The sequence below is a fragment of the Anguilla rostrata genome, chromosome 3 (assembly GCF_018555375.3).
Source record: "Anguilla rostrata isolate EN2019 chromosome 3, ASM1855537v3, whole genome shotgun sequence".
Lineage (NCBI taxonomy): Eukaryota > Metazoa > Chordata > Actinopteri > Anguilliformes > Anguillidae > Anguilla > Anguilla rostrata.
Genome location: NC_057935.1, coordinates 56,728,863 through 56,744,233, shown reverse-complemented (window position 1 = coordinate 56,744,233; position 15,371 = coordinate 56,728,863). Strand labels below are relative to the sequence as shown.

The following is a 15,371-nucleotide window of genomic DNA, read 5'->3' as shown; positions in this document are numbered from 1 at the left end:
GCCTACTTGTATAGCAGTCATATTACTCTTTTTCTGCCGATTATGTATGTTATGCCCTTCATTTTATATAAGCAGCTTTCTAGTGTTGGCTCCATATTCATTAAAACGGGATGAACTTGTAATAGAATGTTTATTTTAACCCAAATTAATTCTTACAGTATCCAAGGCCACTTATGTCAAGTACATTTCTTATTTTTTTAATCTGCAGTCTCCATCTGCACCAGCAAATTTTTCATTAAAATGGTTCTTATTAAACATGTGACAAATGTGTCCATATTTTTATGTGACATTACATTTTATTAATTTTATTATGCAAAATCTGCATATGCTTTTGAAGCAATTTACTATTGGTTGCCCCATTGGTTGCAGAACATTCACAGGGGAGAAAATGTTGCTAATAGCATATATCACTTTTTTGTTATGAAAACATTTTGCTACCCAGCAAACCAGCTGTCATTCCTCTTATTATGTTTTTTTGTTTAAAAAAAAATTTGCAGTAATGATTAGCTTTTTGTGAACAGAAAGCTTATCGGTGGAAATTTATCTTCTCTAACCTCAGATATCATCAATTACAACATGTGCGTTTCCCTTTTTGTTTCTGCATTCTTGTAAGGTGAAATCATTAAGAATAGTAAATAATACACAAAAGCGACAATTGGCTGTTGCACTCAGCAGGGTGGAGATACGACATGTCGTTTTGTTAACATGTTTAACATGAAAACCAAGCTAAGGTTCAAAAAGGAAAAAAGGACTACAGATGGCTCCAAAAATGCAATTATATTCTAATTTTTAAGTATTTTCAAACTGCCGAGATGGTACAGACATATCACATTCTAATCAAGGTTATATTAATAAGGCCTCACTGGTACAGTTAACTTAAGAACAATATTATTTAACTTAACATTTATGTGTTGGTAATAAAATATGACCAAAAAACTACTCCAACCTACATGCATTGTATGCATTGATTATTGATGCTCTGGGTTGGCCTACTTTTTCTGCGTGGTCAAGTGTATTTTAGACATTTTTACAAATGTTTCAGATGACCTCCTAGCTTTAATATGGCTGGCATAGGAGCAATTGGGGGTTTGTGACTCTAGTTTGAATTTTATACGACGCCATATACTTAACAGGCTTCAGCATCTCTCCTGTGCAGTCATTTTAAGTCACAGACGGTGTTCCGTCTTTACCATTCTCGATGTAGCGAACATTCCAGTCAAGAATTCTGTGACCTATTTAGGAATTATAATATCAAAGGACAATAAATCTAGATGCCCCTTGAACTTCACTCCAATTACTGAAAGGCCAAACAAATATTTAATATTTGGTTGCAAAGGGACTTATCCCTAAAAAGTAGAGTCCTACTTACCAAAGCAGAAGGTATATCTCGTTTAGCTTATGCCGCTCAGTCACTGTATGTCGACAAACCCACTTGCAAGTCAATTGACAATATGTTATTTAATTTCTTATGGAAAAATAAAACTCATTATATACGGAAATCTTTAGTGTTAAATTCTTATGATAAGGGTGGTCTTAACTTTATAGACTTTGTTTCCCTAAATAATACTTTCAAAATGAAATGGATTAAACAGTACTTGAAAATTTGGAATTTCATCTCACATCACGTGTTCTCACATTTAGGTGGGCTAAAATTTATTTTACTTTGTAACTATAACATACACAAAATCCCTGTTAAACTGTCTAATTTTCACCAACAAGTCCTTTTGGCATGGTCTTTGGCCTACAAGGACAACTTCTCCCCACACAATTATTTTATTTGGAACAACCACAATATCCTTTTTAAGAATAAATCTTTATTTTTTGAACAATGGTTCAACAACAACATAATACTGGTCAGTCAATTGTTCAATAAAGAGGGTATCCTATACAACTACCCAGAATGTATACCAAATTCCAATAACTCAGAGAGAATTTAATATAGTTTTTGATGCTATTCCCATGGTTATTATGTTATTTAAGGGTATCTTAAATTCTCTATCACTGCCACTATCTTCTATTGATCCATCTGACTCTGCAGTAGGGAAAATTTTCCTCTGTATGTAATGGAATGGAAAGTAATGGAAGGATACATGCTTTGTACCAACAGGATATAGTTTCTGTTCCTATGGTGACATCTTATTGGAATAATTTGGTTGAAAATATCAACTGGAAAAAAGTATGGTCCATGCCTTACAAGTTCTTACTAACAAATAAGGTAAAATAGATTTTATTCAAGTTACTCCATAGGTGTTACCCTGTAAAACATTTTCTTAAGAAATTTAAAAAGGATATTAATACAAATGGCTCTTTCTGTGAATCACAACCAGAAACGGTTCTCCATCTCTTTTGGTTTTATAACCACACTCGTAAGATATTTCTAGCTTTATTATCATTAACATATACCCTGATTTGGACTCTATTTCAGAAATGTGATATTTGGCTGCAATGAATACTGTACTGGTGACGAGAAAGCTTTTTTTCTTATTAACTTAATTTTGTTGTTAGCTAAGTTCCATGTTCACAAATGTAAATTTACAAACAGCCAGAACTTTGTGTTTTTTATTTTATTTTAAAGGAAATGGGACATTATATCCTTACAATTTCTTTATCTAATAACACAAAGGCCATCAGGACTTTTAATATTTGTCAATTATATAAGGTTTTTATGTAATTATTCTCAATATAAAATACATCCCCTAGTGTCTTTTTTTCTCTGTTTCTTTTGCTCTTTCCTTTCATCAATGTCATTTGCTTTGTGTTTACTGTAGTTGTCTCTTATACATATTTACAGTATTTTTCGTTGATATTATTTTAATGTATCACATTGCATTCTTGAACGTTTGTCAATAAAAAAAAATTCTCGATGTAGCGGCATTGTGGCACCTCAAGACTGCAACTTGAAGCTATTTTTCGATTATTGATTGCTCTGCCCTGTTGTATTTTACCGCAGCCTCTTTTACTCTACGGTGTATTGCTTTGGCCTATGTTGTAGCGACTGTAGATGTGGGGTGAATCTGGTCGAATCCTACCTCACTGAATGGTTGTTATTCAAAGGACACAGGACACAGTCCCAGCAATCGTCATATTACTTACGAAAAATAATAGCAAACTGGCTTTTACGAGGGTGTTGTTGGGAAAAGGAAAACGAAAAGGAAGTCGTAAAAGGTGTATTTGTGACGGACACTGTAACGAGCTGTTTAGCTCTGTCGTTAGTTAAGTTAGGCTACCTGTTTATTTTAACGATGGTTTTAATGATGGAATCTCAGTGTGAGTATTTTATGTATTTCCCTGCTGTTCCCATTTCGGACTTGTCAGACCCGGCAAGATATCGGACCCTTCCACGTCGCAGTCATCTTTACCTTGGCGAGACTGTACGTTTCTTGCTTGTTCTGCGCTGCCGAGATGCAGCGGGGAGTGGAGGAGCAGGTGCCGGTGGGTCTGAATGCACCAGCAGCCGAGCTTGGAGGGAACTTGCTGGTTCGCTGTGTGCGGTGGCCAGTGTCAGTCCTGGTGAAAGCAGACAACGAACTCAGCCGCATCATGACTACCAGAGCAGCGGGGACGAGGGTAACGAGGAGGCCGACGAGGAAGACGCTGCTGCGGCTTGCACAGGCAGATGGGACACGAGGAACCGGGGCTTCAGGGATTGCAAGCCGCTCCTTATACATAATAACACAGGCAGCGGAGGGCGAGAGTACCGAAGAGCTCCGTTGCAGGTAAAGACAAGTTGATATAACAAAGATAAATATGCTCGACATATGTTTTCAATATTGTGGTGGCTAACGTTAGCTAGCTAGCAAACTAGGAAGTCACCATTTCCTTCCTGTCTGCAACATGCACAATTAGCTATAGACCGCAAGCATGTATATGTAGCTAAAAACATAATGTACAGCATTTATGCGTGTGCCTTTGTGAACGTATTCAGTAGAATGTCCATTACCTCAGGTTAATTGCCGCACATGTCGTTTTTAAATAGCCTACATGCTGTGCTAGCTAGGAAGCCATGTGTTCCAAGTAATGTAGTTTATTGTTAACTGTTCTTGTTGACTGTTTACAAAATGCATGCTTGTAATTTAATGGTTGTATAAGGACATTATGGAATTGCCTGAAATAAGCTTCGTAGCCTTGCCCTAAGGGGCCATTTGGTAACCGAAGGGATTATGAATAATGGGTGTGTCATACAGAGACTTGGAGCAAATATTGTGTCAGATGTAAACCTGCTTTTTGTTTTTGGGAAGAGGGGGGTGGTGATTGGTCAAGACAAGGCTATGTCAGATGTGAAAGAAGACATTGAATGTGCTGCGCTGTAAAAAAGAAAAAAGAAAAGAAAGAGTCGACTCAATTGAGGAAACCTATTGCCTTGAACCATTTCAATAAGACAACTTAATTGCGTCAAGCCTCAAGTAATCACTGGTCTAACTTGACGGGTCAGTTCTTTCTTACGCTTTTTCATTGAGTTAACGACTTATTCCATTTTAAGAGGAGACTGTTCAATGAATTCAGTAAAATTGCACGTGCCTTTCTTTTGTATTTTTTGGATTCCAAGTCTTAAATACTGTGTACACTGTATAGCTGGCTGAACATTATGTATGACTGAAAAACTCTATTTGAACAATTTGTCAAGGGCTCAAGTTTTGTGTCACAATTTTGTAGACAAAGTCAGTTTCTTGAGTGCAACAGATTTGCATCCCATATGAAATTTTGATCATGTAATTTGAATAAGAATCCCTCTTTCAGGTTTAACCTGTTCACCTGTCAAGGTAGTATCTATTCAGCTGCTACAGTTTGAGCAACTCGGGGGTGGATATCGATGAATTTCCAATACGATTGCTTTTTATTTGTGTATCTGTGTTAATTTGACTACGTAGATCACAATATGCATTGTGTGCCTTATCACACTCCTATATTTGCATGCTGTGAGTAGGTTATAACCTGCGATATAATGAATGATTCTCCACTTCAGAGGTGTGAGAGAAAAATGCCTTAATGGCCATCTCCCATTATATGTGAGATCAGGAAGTTTGGTCTTCATTCACCATTGTTAAACACAACTAATTTAATACATTTAAAGTGAATGATTGGTGTATTGGCCTTAATTACACTTTTTGAGTTTATAAACCGGTTCTGCTGTAAAGATTGCTCAGTGATTTTAATTATATTAAGTAATCAATTACAAATGTGCACTGAGTTTTTGTAATTTGTTGTTCCTGTTTATGGGCCCTATTTTCTTTCATGAGTAAATGAAAATAGGATTCAATCCAAAGATGCATTGTGTATGTTTAGGGTGTAAAGTACCTGACTGCCTTTTATCACACACCTGAAAATGACTGGGTGCATAATTATCAGGCTTGTATCTGCCTTGCACGATATCTTAAAACAAACATGTTGGTATTGGCTGCTAAACTAAGATTATCCTGATGTGATTGACCAATATGACGAGGCAACGTACATGTGCTGGGGAGTTTAGGTGACATATTTAATTGGACCTTTGTTGCTGTACATTAAGGGAAAAGGTCATGTTCCAACAGTAGCCTAGTCATAGTAATTTGAATCTCTTACTTATTTATTAATTTATTTTTTACCAGCCAAACTCACAAGTTGTGCTATAAAGTCTCTATAGCGCTGTAATCAAATCAATCAATCATTGCATTTATACAGCACTTTTCTGAACTTTCCGAACGCTCAAAATGCTTTATAAAGTGATGAAGGGGAACTCACCTCACCTGTAGACAGTCTTTAAACAATTTGAAATGTGTTGTTTTACAAATATAATTTGTTAGAGTTTTACTTTGTAATTTGATATCTGCGTTTTTTTACTTATTCCATGAATGTGGAAACTTTTGCCTTCGTATTATGTAAAAAGGAGATATCTGCATTGGCCAGTATGGTCTGCCAAATTTACATTAGGGATATCAGCCCCTTAATTTCCATATTGTGCACATCTACTTTATAAACCTCTGAAATCGAATAGTTTTTTTTTTTTAAATACCGTATGTCAGATGCTTAAAGGTGTGCTCATACATTCCAATACTGTCTTAATGTAATTTCAAATACATATATAAAATGCATTATTATAACATCATATGAAATACTTATATACGTATTTAACACAGGTGTGCTGAAATATGTGTGTTTCTATGTTTGTCCTTTAAGTTTTTAAAAAATATTTTAGAACCTTACATTTTGAAAGACTTTGCTGCTATATAACCTTAGCAGATAATATAGGAATTGGATGGAATATGCAGATACAGACCTTTCCTTTTGGGGAAGTGAGTAAAATAACATTATGAAACACTTCTCATTCTCATTTTCTCTTTCAGTCTCCTCTGGATGAGCCGGTCGTACTGACAGATGAGGTCATCTTCCCCTTGACCGTTTCTCTTGACAAACTCCCTGTCAGCACCCTCAAGGTTAAGGTGAGAGGTCAAGGGTCAAATATCACGGCATCTGTGGCACCGTGCTTGTGTAGGCCTGTCAGTGTATGGCTCAGATATTCAGGATATTGTGTTAATCCTGTTTGTGTCTACTACAACTAATGTGATAATCCTCTGCTCGCTGTTTAATGTTTTCTGTCTTTACCCAACTTCTTAATAAATCACTGTTACATTGTGTTTCTTCACTGTGCAGGATTGTTATGCTTTGTGTATGTCCTAGATAATTAGAACAGAGTTTATCTTTTGTATGTCTCAGTTTTTTTATCCAATCTCAGATCTTCATTGTTTGTTACAGTATCCATTGATCTGCTCAATGTTCTTGATAACCATTTTAAATGATGCTTGTGTATTAAAACAGTGCACAGTGTTTATACAGTTTTAAAGCGTAACCTAGCTTGTGCTTCAGTTTCAATATTTCTCTCAGATAAGTGTGCTGGGATAACACTGTGTGCATGCATGCCACATCACTGGGAATGGGTTTTTATATATAGTGTCCCAAAGAGACGTAGATTATACTGTAGCAGTGAGTTAATATATCCTTTTCTGTGATAATTCATTCCATTTGAATTATGAGTCATTTCACTCCACTTGAATTTTTTTTGAAATTTGACAAAATGGATGTAGAGCTTCTCTTTCTTGTGGTTTAAGAGGTTTTCTCTTTCCATTTATCACTTTTTGTTGTACTCATATGATAGCCTGTACAAAATCATATGAAAAAGTACACAACAAATATTAAGATTATTTATTCCAAGCTTTTGGGAAAAAAAAATCTGTTTCATAGATTTAAAAAAACTGTCCACTCCAATGAGGCATGTGAAGATTTGATTTGACTAGAATTTTCATGGGATGACACTATTTCAGCATTGGCTGGTGGTTTATCCAGTGCAGTGTACAATGTTCTGAACCTATGCGATTGAATCCCAGATCATTGTGACAGTATGGAAGCAGGATGTGGAGAAGGCAGAAGTTCGGGAGCATGGGTACCTCACCATTCTTCAGCAGCGCAGCCCGACCCACACCTTCCGCCATGACCTGAACACCTTCAAGGCCCAGGGTTAGTCAGCCAATCATAGTAATGCTTTGTTACGTGGGATCAGCAGAGCTGGTGTCCTGTGTCATTGATAATAATGACCTACTGTGCTCTACTTTTCGAAAATACTGATACCCAGTGGGAAACAAGCCTGAAAGTAATTTCTATTTAGATCTACATCAGCCTGCTCAAAGATGCACATTACATAATGTTCATACTCCTGATTGTCCTTTGTACAGAATGGGATGTGGATTGCATGACTTCAGGAAAAGCCTCATAAAACCTAGCAGCAGTATGTCTGCAGCAATCATGTTAGATCTTACTCTGAGTTCCCTAGAAGGAGCAGAATTACAGCTGAGTGTGTCTATGCTAAAAAAACAGTGCTGCTAACATTTGCTTTTAATGATCTGCATTGTTCAACTGCATGTGGTGGGTTGGAGCTTGTGGCTATGTGGTTAATCCAGCTTTCAGTCTTGGTACCAGCTGCCTTTTTAGCTTTTCAATCAGTTTTTGTGCTTTTTATTGTTGATTCCTGATGCTTATATCATGTTAATGAATAAAGTAGTTGTCATGGTTACACACCCCTAGAGCTTTTAGAACTATCAGCCTTTACATCCACATTAAATCACAACCACTTGTAACAATATGAAGTGTTCAGAGACACATCCTATCAGTTAAGCAGAGTAATTGTTCATATTTATATGAGTACATTGATAACGTACATTTATCTGAATTACTGATACTAGATGGGTCTTTGGGATTGATGAGCTTGCACTGTTTAGGAAATGAGAAGAGAAGTACCAAAATTATTTAAACTGTGATGTTTTCACTTATAATTGTGAAAAAATACTGTAATCTGTTCATAAGTACAGCCTTTGCAAACTTAACATTGCTGTACAAGCTGCTTTAGCATTACATGAAGTGTATTTTCTTGCTTTAGACTACAAGGTATACTAGCTGCAGTATACTAGCTCTTGCAAAGCTGGCTGATTGCGCAACTTCTTTAAGTATCTAAAATACCATTCATTCCACATGAGAACCCTCTGGGCCGACTGAGACTCTAAAACTGAAATAATATCAAAACCCCAGAAACCCCAGTAAAATATTGTTTTTTGGTCGCACAAACCAGCATGCGCATTAGGAAAAAGCCCTTGACTTGAGCAGACATTTGAGTTAAAACACGCATCTCAAGCCATGATCAGGCCCATAGTTCTCAGTAAGCCAAGCATCGGTACTAATCTGCTACAAAATAGCACTGTCCTATTGTGGGCCAGAATTTGGCATATTACCGTACATGCTATGTATTAAAGCTACTGAGAATTCTGTCTAGGGTGTGGGGTTTTGTTTTATTTTTGAATTTTTCTAAATATTGATTTCAAAATGTCACAGTGCTATTATAAGTGAGAAGACTTATTCAGTCTAATCAAATTATTATAATTAGTTTGGATCAAGTGTGCTCAGACTTGAGCTTTTCAGTTTGTACTGAGAGAAATGTAGTGTTCTGAGATGAGCCTTACACTCTGATTTATAATATTGAGTATGATCAATTATAGATTATAGATCTTTTTAGCTCTGTTAAATTACCATAAATGTGAGGTTTGCATAAATTAGTTGCAATTTCGTAAATGCTTGGCTGCATGCTGACAAAGTAATTCCAACTAAAACTGCTTTGATTGTTAATTTCTGCGTCTCTTTTTGTTTTTTGTTGATTTGTTTAAATGAAAACAGTCAGTACCACGTTGACTGTTCTTCCGCCCCCCAGCGTGAAGTGTCAACAGATGACCGTATCAGGAAAACATCTCACTGTCCTGAAAGGTAAGGGGCAGCATACAGTTGTGCTCTTACTGCTGTTTTTTGTGCACGGGAGGTTGGACAGATCCCTGTTGGAGAGTAACAATTTCGGCTGATTCATCCAGTACAAGTTCCAATATAATGGCAGCCTATTTAGTGACGCAAACCGAAAAACCTCCAGTGAATTCGTGCAAGTCAGCATGTGTGATCTATGTCAAGTCAGAAAACAAATTATATCCATCTGTATCTGCTCTCTAATGAGCCTCGTTCCATGCGCAAGGTTTCATTATGACCAAAAGGAGTGCGAGTGTGGTGTGAGATTAGAGCAGCGCTTGCACATTGGCAAATGGATGTGCTGTGGCAGTATCCCCTTGGGAAATGGAAGTCAAAACTGACATTATCATCAAAATAAAGGATTGCCAAGGAAACTTCCACAGCCCAAACTGGGCGACAGCTGGACTTGTTGCACAAAGCTGCCCTTAGTGGAATAGCAAAAATATGTGCAATTGTGGGCACTTAAAGACAAGGTTTTTTTTTTAAGGATGAGAGAGGGTGTTTTGTCTATGAAAGTAAGCTGTGTCCTAAATGGTATTAAGTCTATAGACTAGTACAGTTTGGTATTTTGATTGAGCTTTGTCTCAGAAAGGGCTTTAAGGGTGTAACACAACTTCTGTGAGGACAGTGCCTGCATGTTGCATCATGATGTTGGACAAGAAAATGTGTGTGAGTTGCCAGTGAGTGAGAGAGTGTGCAAGAGCTGTGTTTGGCTTTCTAACTATCACATTGTGTAATGGCATCCTCTCCCTGTCTTTTTTGGTGCTAGTGTTAAACGGCTGTTCTCAGGAAGAGGTGTGCATTCGTGATGTGCGGATTCTGCCAAACTTCAATGCATCCTACCTTCCCATGATGCCCGATGGCTCCGTGCTGCTTGTTGATAACGTCTGGTATGTCAGTGTGCACATGAAAACAGTGTTTATCAGTGTGTTGTCCTTATAGCCCATTATAAAAATGTGGATATGTTATTCTGCAGCCATCAGTCAGGGGAGGTTGCAATGGCATCCTTTTACCGGATGGATAGTCTTTCCTGCCGCCTTCCCAGCATGCTCAGTGCTCTGGAGGAGCACAACTTCCTTTTCCAGCTGCAGCTCAGTGATCAGCCACAAGACGACACAAAGGAGGTGAGGGCTAATGTTGGGAAAGAGGTGAAGGAGAGTGGGAGGAAGGAGCAAGCCGGAAACACACAGTTTGATGTGTGTCAAGGCTTTGTATGATGTAATATGCATTAGTAAGTAAGCTGTGTTGACAGGGTGTGTGGTATGTCACCATGCATTCGTTAACTGTGTGACATAGTAGGTGGTATGTATCTGACTCTTTTTTTTAGTAATGTTGTGGGTTATGTGGTGTGTATCTCAGGGTCTGGAGGTGCCTTTGGTGGCAGTGCTTCAGTGGTCCACACCCAAACTGCCCTTCACCAACTGTATTTACACACATTACAGGTCAGTCTGTGTCTTTCTGCAGCATCTCCCTCTGAATCCCTGCAATTCAAATTAAGTTATGCAAAACTGAATGGAATATGGATGTAAGGAATATTTATGTTGAAAATATGTACTGTTCCCATTGTTTTTGTGTCCTGTGCTCTCATATCCCCACAGGTTGCCCAGCGTGAGGCTGGACCGGCCACGGTTCGTGATGACTGCTAGTTGCCCAAGTGCAGTGAAGGCCCGGGAGCACTTCCGGGTCAGATACACACTGCTGAACAACCTGCAGGACTTCCTGGCTGTCCGTCTGGTCTGGACCCCTGAGGGTGAGGGCAGCAGTACTTGAGGATTTGTCTTAGAGGATGGGACCACAGAAGACCGGGGGAAAAGGGGAGATGATTAGTTAGGGGCTGAGTTTCGTGCACTGGGATCTTTCCTACAGTTTTGTCGGTCATACTGCTGAAAGTCAGAATAGTGGTGGCAAAACTCCAGCTGCAGAACTGGGAAGTTGGCCAGATGTGATTCCAGTCTCCATGGCTAAGGGCGTTTACTAAGCAAACAGCACAGGCAGTGGAGGGAAGATTGATGTCTTTAGCTGCTTTTCTCTGTTTACGCCTCATTTGTTTTTCTGTTTCTTTCTCTGCCTGTTTCTGAATCCTCTCCCCCTCCTTCCCAGGTCGTGGTCAATGTGAGGACCAGTCAGTGAATGCAGTGGTGTGTCACTCTCCTCTCAGTAACCTTGGTCACTGTCAAAAGGGCAGCACTCTCTCTTTCACCGTGGCCTTCCAAATATTGCGGGCGGGGCTCTTCGAGGTACTGTTTGACCTTGCGCAGCGTGTGTGTGTGGGTGTTTGCATACTTGTGCGCGTGCTATTGTCCTTATCGGTACGGTCCCTCCTCCCCTCTCTCTCCAGCTCAGTCAGCACATGAAGCTCAAGCTGCAGTTCACTGCCTCTGTTTCCAACCCCCCGCCCGAGGCCCGGCCCCTGTCCCGCAAGAACAGCCCCTCCAGCCCGGCCGTACGAGACCTGCTGGACCGCCACCAGGCCAGTCTGGGCCGCTCCCAGTCCTTTTCCCACCAGCAGCCCTCCCGATCCCACCTTATGAGGTAATTCACTTACGAATACTTACTCACTTCCACGCGTTCACACAGGCACACCACACACTGTGCATAGTCACACATGAAGTGTGCACACATACACGCAAGCATTCTGTTTGAGATTAAATGCATTGCCTTATAGATAGGCCCTCCAGTTTGTCTCCACCATTAGACCTGCTGGGATTTAAACTTGTATTTTAATGGGTATCCTCCAGAGGTCCCCATAGACCCTCCAACGCTACAGTTGAGTGGCTATTCATACAATTGAGTTTCTAATTGAGACATTTATAAACATGAAAAACAACCCCGGGTCAAGGGGTGTCCAGATAATTTTGGTCATATAGTATAACTGCTCTCATTTTTAATGTGGGCATTTCCAACTGCTTCTAACAAAACCTATCATGCCCCTGTGCAACGGTTTGAAATACTGCAGTATGTCCACAGTAGTAAGTAATCAAACTGAATTAACAGTGTCGCTTGTGAACATCGCTGTCAATCATCGTCTGTATGTAATTAGTGCCAACTACTTTATCAACTTAGATTATTGAGGTGGGTTATGTGTTTGAGAAGGGGCTTGACAAAGAGGCTATCACAACCTCTAGTTAGTGGAGGACTGTACTATGCCAAAAAAACAAGGGGAGACCAACTGGCTGCCCTACTCAAGCAGGATATATGTACGGGGTCTTGTGTTTCTAACTTTGCTCCAACAAATCTGTTGGTCATCCAACGAATGGACTGTATGTGCCTGGCAAATGTATGCAGATGTGCGATCTGATGCGCTGCTGCCCCCTGTGTTCCTGCATTTGCAGGACAGGCAGTGTTATGGAGCGCCGTGCCATCACCCCTCCCGTGGGCTCCCCCATCGGCCGGCCACTGTACCACCCCCAGGAAAAGGCCATCCTCTCTCTTGACAAAATAGCAAAGAGGGAGTGCAAAGTACTGGTGCTGGAGCCAGTCAGTTAGGGGCGGGGGGGGTTGGGTTAGAGGACAAGAGCATGATGAAAGACTAGGGACACCACTAGAGAGCAAGACTGACAGGCTGACTGACATTAATAGTGAAATTGAGGTTGGTGGGACATAACATATAAAGACTGTGATAACTACTTAGCTTATAAAGCATGGAACCAATAGGACAAGCTTGTATTATTTAAGACAAACAAACTTTGTGTCTGCAAAACACAGATTCAGGATTAAAACTCAGTTTACCTGCCACACAAATGCACATTTGCCATTGCATATCCTGAAACGTGTGCAAAATACTTGAACACTGGAGGACAAGGTCAATTTAAGTAGTCACGCCAACTGTGTGGAACTGGAAAAACAGGAAAATTCAAAACATTTCTAGGCATTTCATTTTTATATTGTAATTTTAATTTGTTTCAGTCTAGATTCAGATGGAGGTGGGGATGTATAAGGAGATGTTGACGTCACCTTGTCCAGTGCTCTATCTCATATTTATGTGCAGTATAGAATAAATGATGAATAATTAAGTTGGAGGGTGGGGTTTAAGAGAAAAAAGAGAATGGCAGCAGATTAAAGTAATGTATAACTATGCGTTTGTTCTTATTCACTGCAAGGGTATTCGTTATCAGTACAATGTTCTCGCTCTTTGTTGCTCAGAACATTTATGCTCATTCAAACAGGCATACTATGTACACAGTAGCTGTAGATAAAATGATAGTATTATTAGTATTAGTAGTAGTTGTAGTCATAAACAAGTTAAACTGTGCTGTGCATTCCCATGCTGTGTAAAAATCCAGGGTCACACCTTTAGCTACTGTACGGATGGTGGACTGTGGGTGTAGGCGTACGTGCACGTGAGTGCTTGTTTGTACGTGCGTTGTGGTGGGGCTGACTGGCAGATTGCATTTGTGTATGTTGTGTCATGGTCTTTATAGCCAGTTTTAATGTTTAAACTGGATTTCACTGGAATTGTCGGTCTATGCTGAAAGTATTTATTTTTAGTTGTATTTATTTTGTTGCACTTGTCGCATAAATCTTGTACTATATGCCCTTTATTGGTGACACCACCTCAGGTTTCTTTCTCAGGCGAATGCTCCACCCTCATACCATTCCACTGTTTCACACTGTCACTCATTCCACTGTACCTTACCTTCATTTCCAAGGCAGTTACTTTATGTTGCAGGCTTTCTCTTGTACAATCACTTGCTTGCAAGTGGTTCTTGCTGTGAGTTTCTCTTTCAGCCTTTTCATTTATGATGGTGGTACTTCCTACCTGATAGACAGATGAATTTATTACACTGTTATTGTTATTTCATGAAGTTTGACACTCCATAGTTTATGAAATTCCATGTTGCTGTATAGTCCTCTCTGGATATGGGTATTATATCTGCAGTTATTTTATGTCAGTGTGCATTCATTGCACTGTTGAAATGTTTACGTGTCTGGGAGATGCTGTGTTGTTGGTAACTATGAGCAGTGGCAGCCTCTGCATGTATGTATGTGTGTGTGTGTGTGTGTGTGTGTGTGTGCACGTGTGCACATGTGCGTGCGTGCATATACGTATGTATTGACATTGTGCAACTGAATGACCTGTGACATTTTGTGAGGGCACAACTGTACCCTTTATTCCAGAGTTGAGTAAGGGCCAATACATAAATAATGGAGGCCTCTACTTGGATTATTGCAAGGCCGTTGAGTGTTGAGGGGCTCACCTTGAATATTCAAAGTATAATTTAATGAAACTTAGTAACTCCCTTTCTGTTCAAAGGTGTGCCTTAGTTTTTTTTGTTTGTTTTGTATTGTTTTGCTGTTGGCTTGCAATGCAAGTGACCTCCTTAGTTTTTTTTTTATGTTTAACATATTTATTATAATTCTGGGCTATGTGTATTATTGTCTGTGGCTGGAGTAGAGAAAGGCTTGCTGACACTCGTGAGGTACATTGGGGTCTTTGTGTGTTTCTGTGCTTCTTTTGCTACATAAGTTTTATTTCGTAAGAGGCAGCTTAGTACATTGAAAAAAATTTACTTTGAAATTCCTTTTTACTGAAAGGCCTCTCAAGGCATCAGTTGTTCTTTTTAGTGGCTTGTACTTTGGCATTGAAAAACAAATCTGCTCTCTGTGACTGACTGGTTGGATATGTAATATATTTTGACACTCCAATGTTTTCTTTGTTTTTTTTTTTAACCTGAAATGAGTTCATTTTAACAATCATTGTTTATTTTATTAATGCACTTTACTTGAATTTTAAATTATTTTTCTTGGAAAACATGCATTGTTGTCTTAAATGCTGTATTTTTGTTTAAATTTGCTGGCTGATGTCATTTTAAAAGGAAACTGGAATCAAACAACATTGTTGGAATGTGTAGAATATGTTTTATTTTGCTGAATGGTTGCTGCATATGAACAAGTTGAATAAATGCAATCATTTGGGAGCGTGTCTCAACACAATGGGTGTTACCTGATGTCTGAACAGTAGACACTTTGATGCCTCAGTGTATTACTGCCTCAATTTCCCACAAGAAAGCCTATGTTGTGCTTATTTCTTTAGCAGTAGCCATTGCATTGTTTGTAGAATA

The 15,371-nt window shown here is 39.1% G+C and overlaps 1 protein-coding gene across 1 annotated transcript; it reads left to right on the top strand.

Moving 5' to 3' along the window:
* Window positions 1-2,973: 2,973 nt before the first annotated feature.
* trappc14 (trafficking protein particle complex subunit 14) lies at window positions 2,974-15,227 on the top strand. The gene is made up of 11 exons (XM_064328507.1): window positions 2,974-3,716; window positions 6,321-6,416; window positions 7,359-7,488; window positions 9,193-9,279; window positions 10,079-10,199; window positions 10,286-10,433; window positions 10,669-10,751; window positions 10,908-11,059; window positions 11,410-11,546; window positions 11,648-11,841; window positions 12,642-15,227. The coding sequence occupies exons 1-11, from the start codon at window positions 3,243-3,245 to the stop codon at window positions 12,793-12,795; spliced, it is 1,776 nt and encodes a 591-aa protein (XP_064184577.1). The 5' UTR covers window positions 2,974-3,242; the 3' UTR covers window positions 12,796-15,227.
* Window positions 15,228-15,371: the final 144 nt, after the last annotated feature.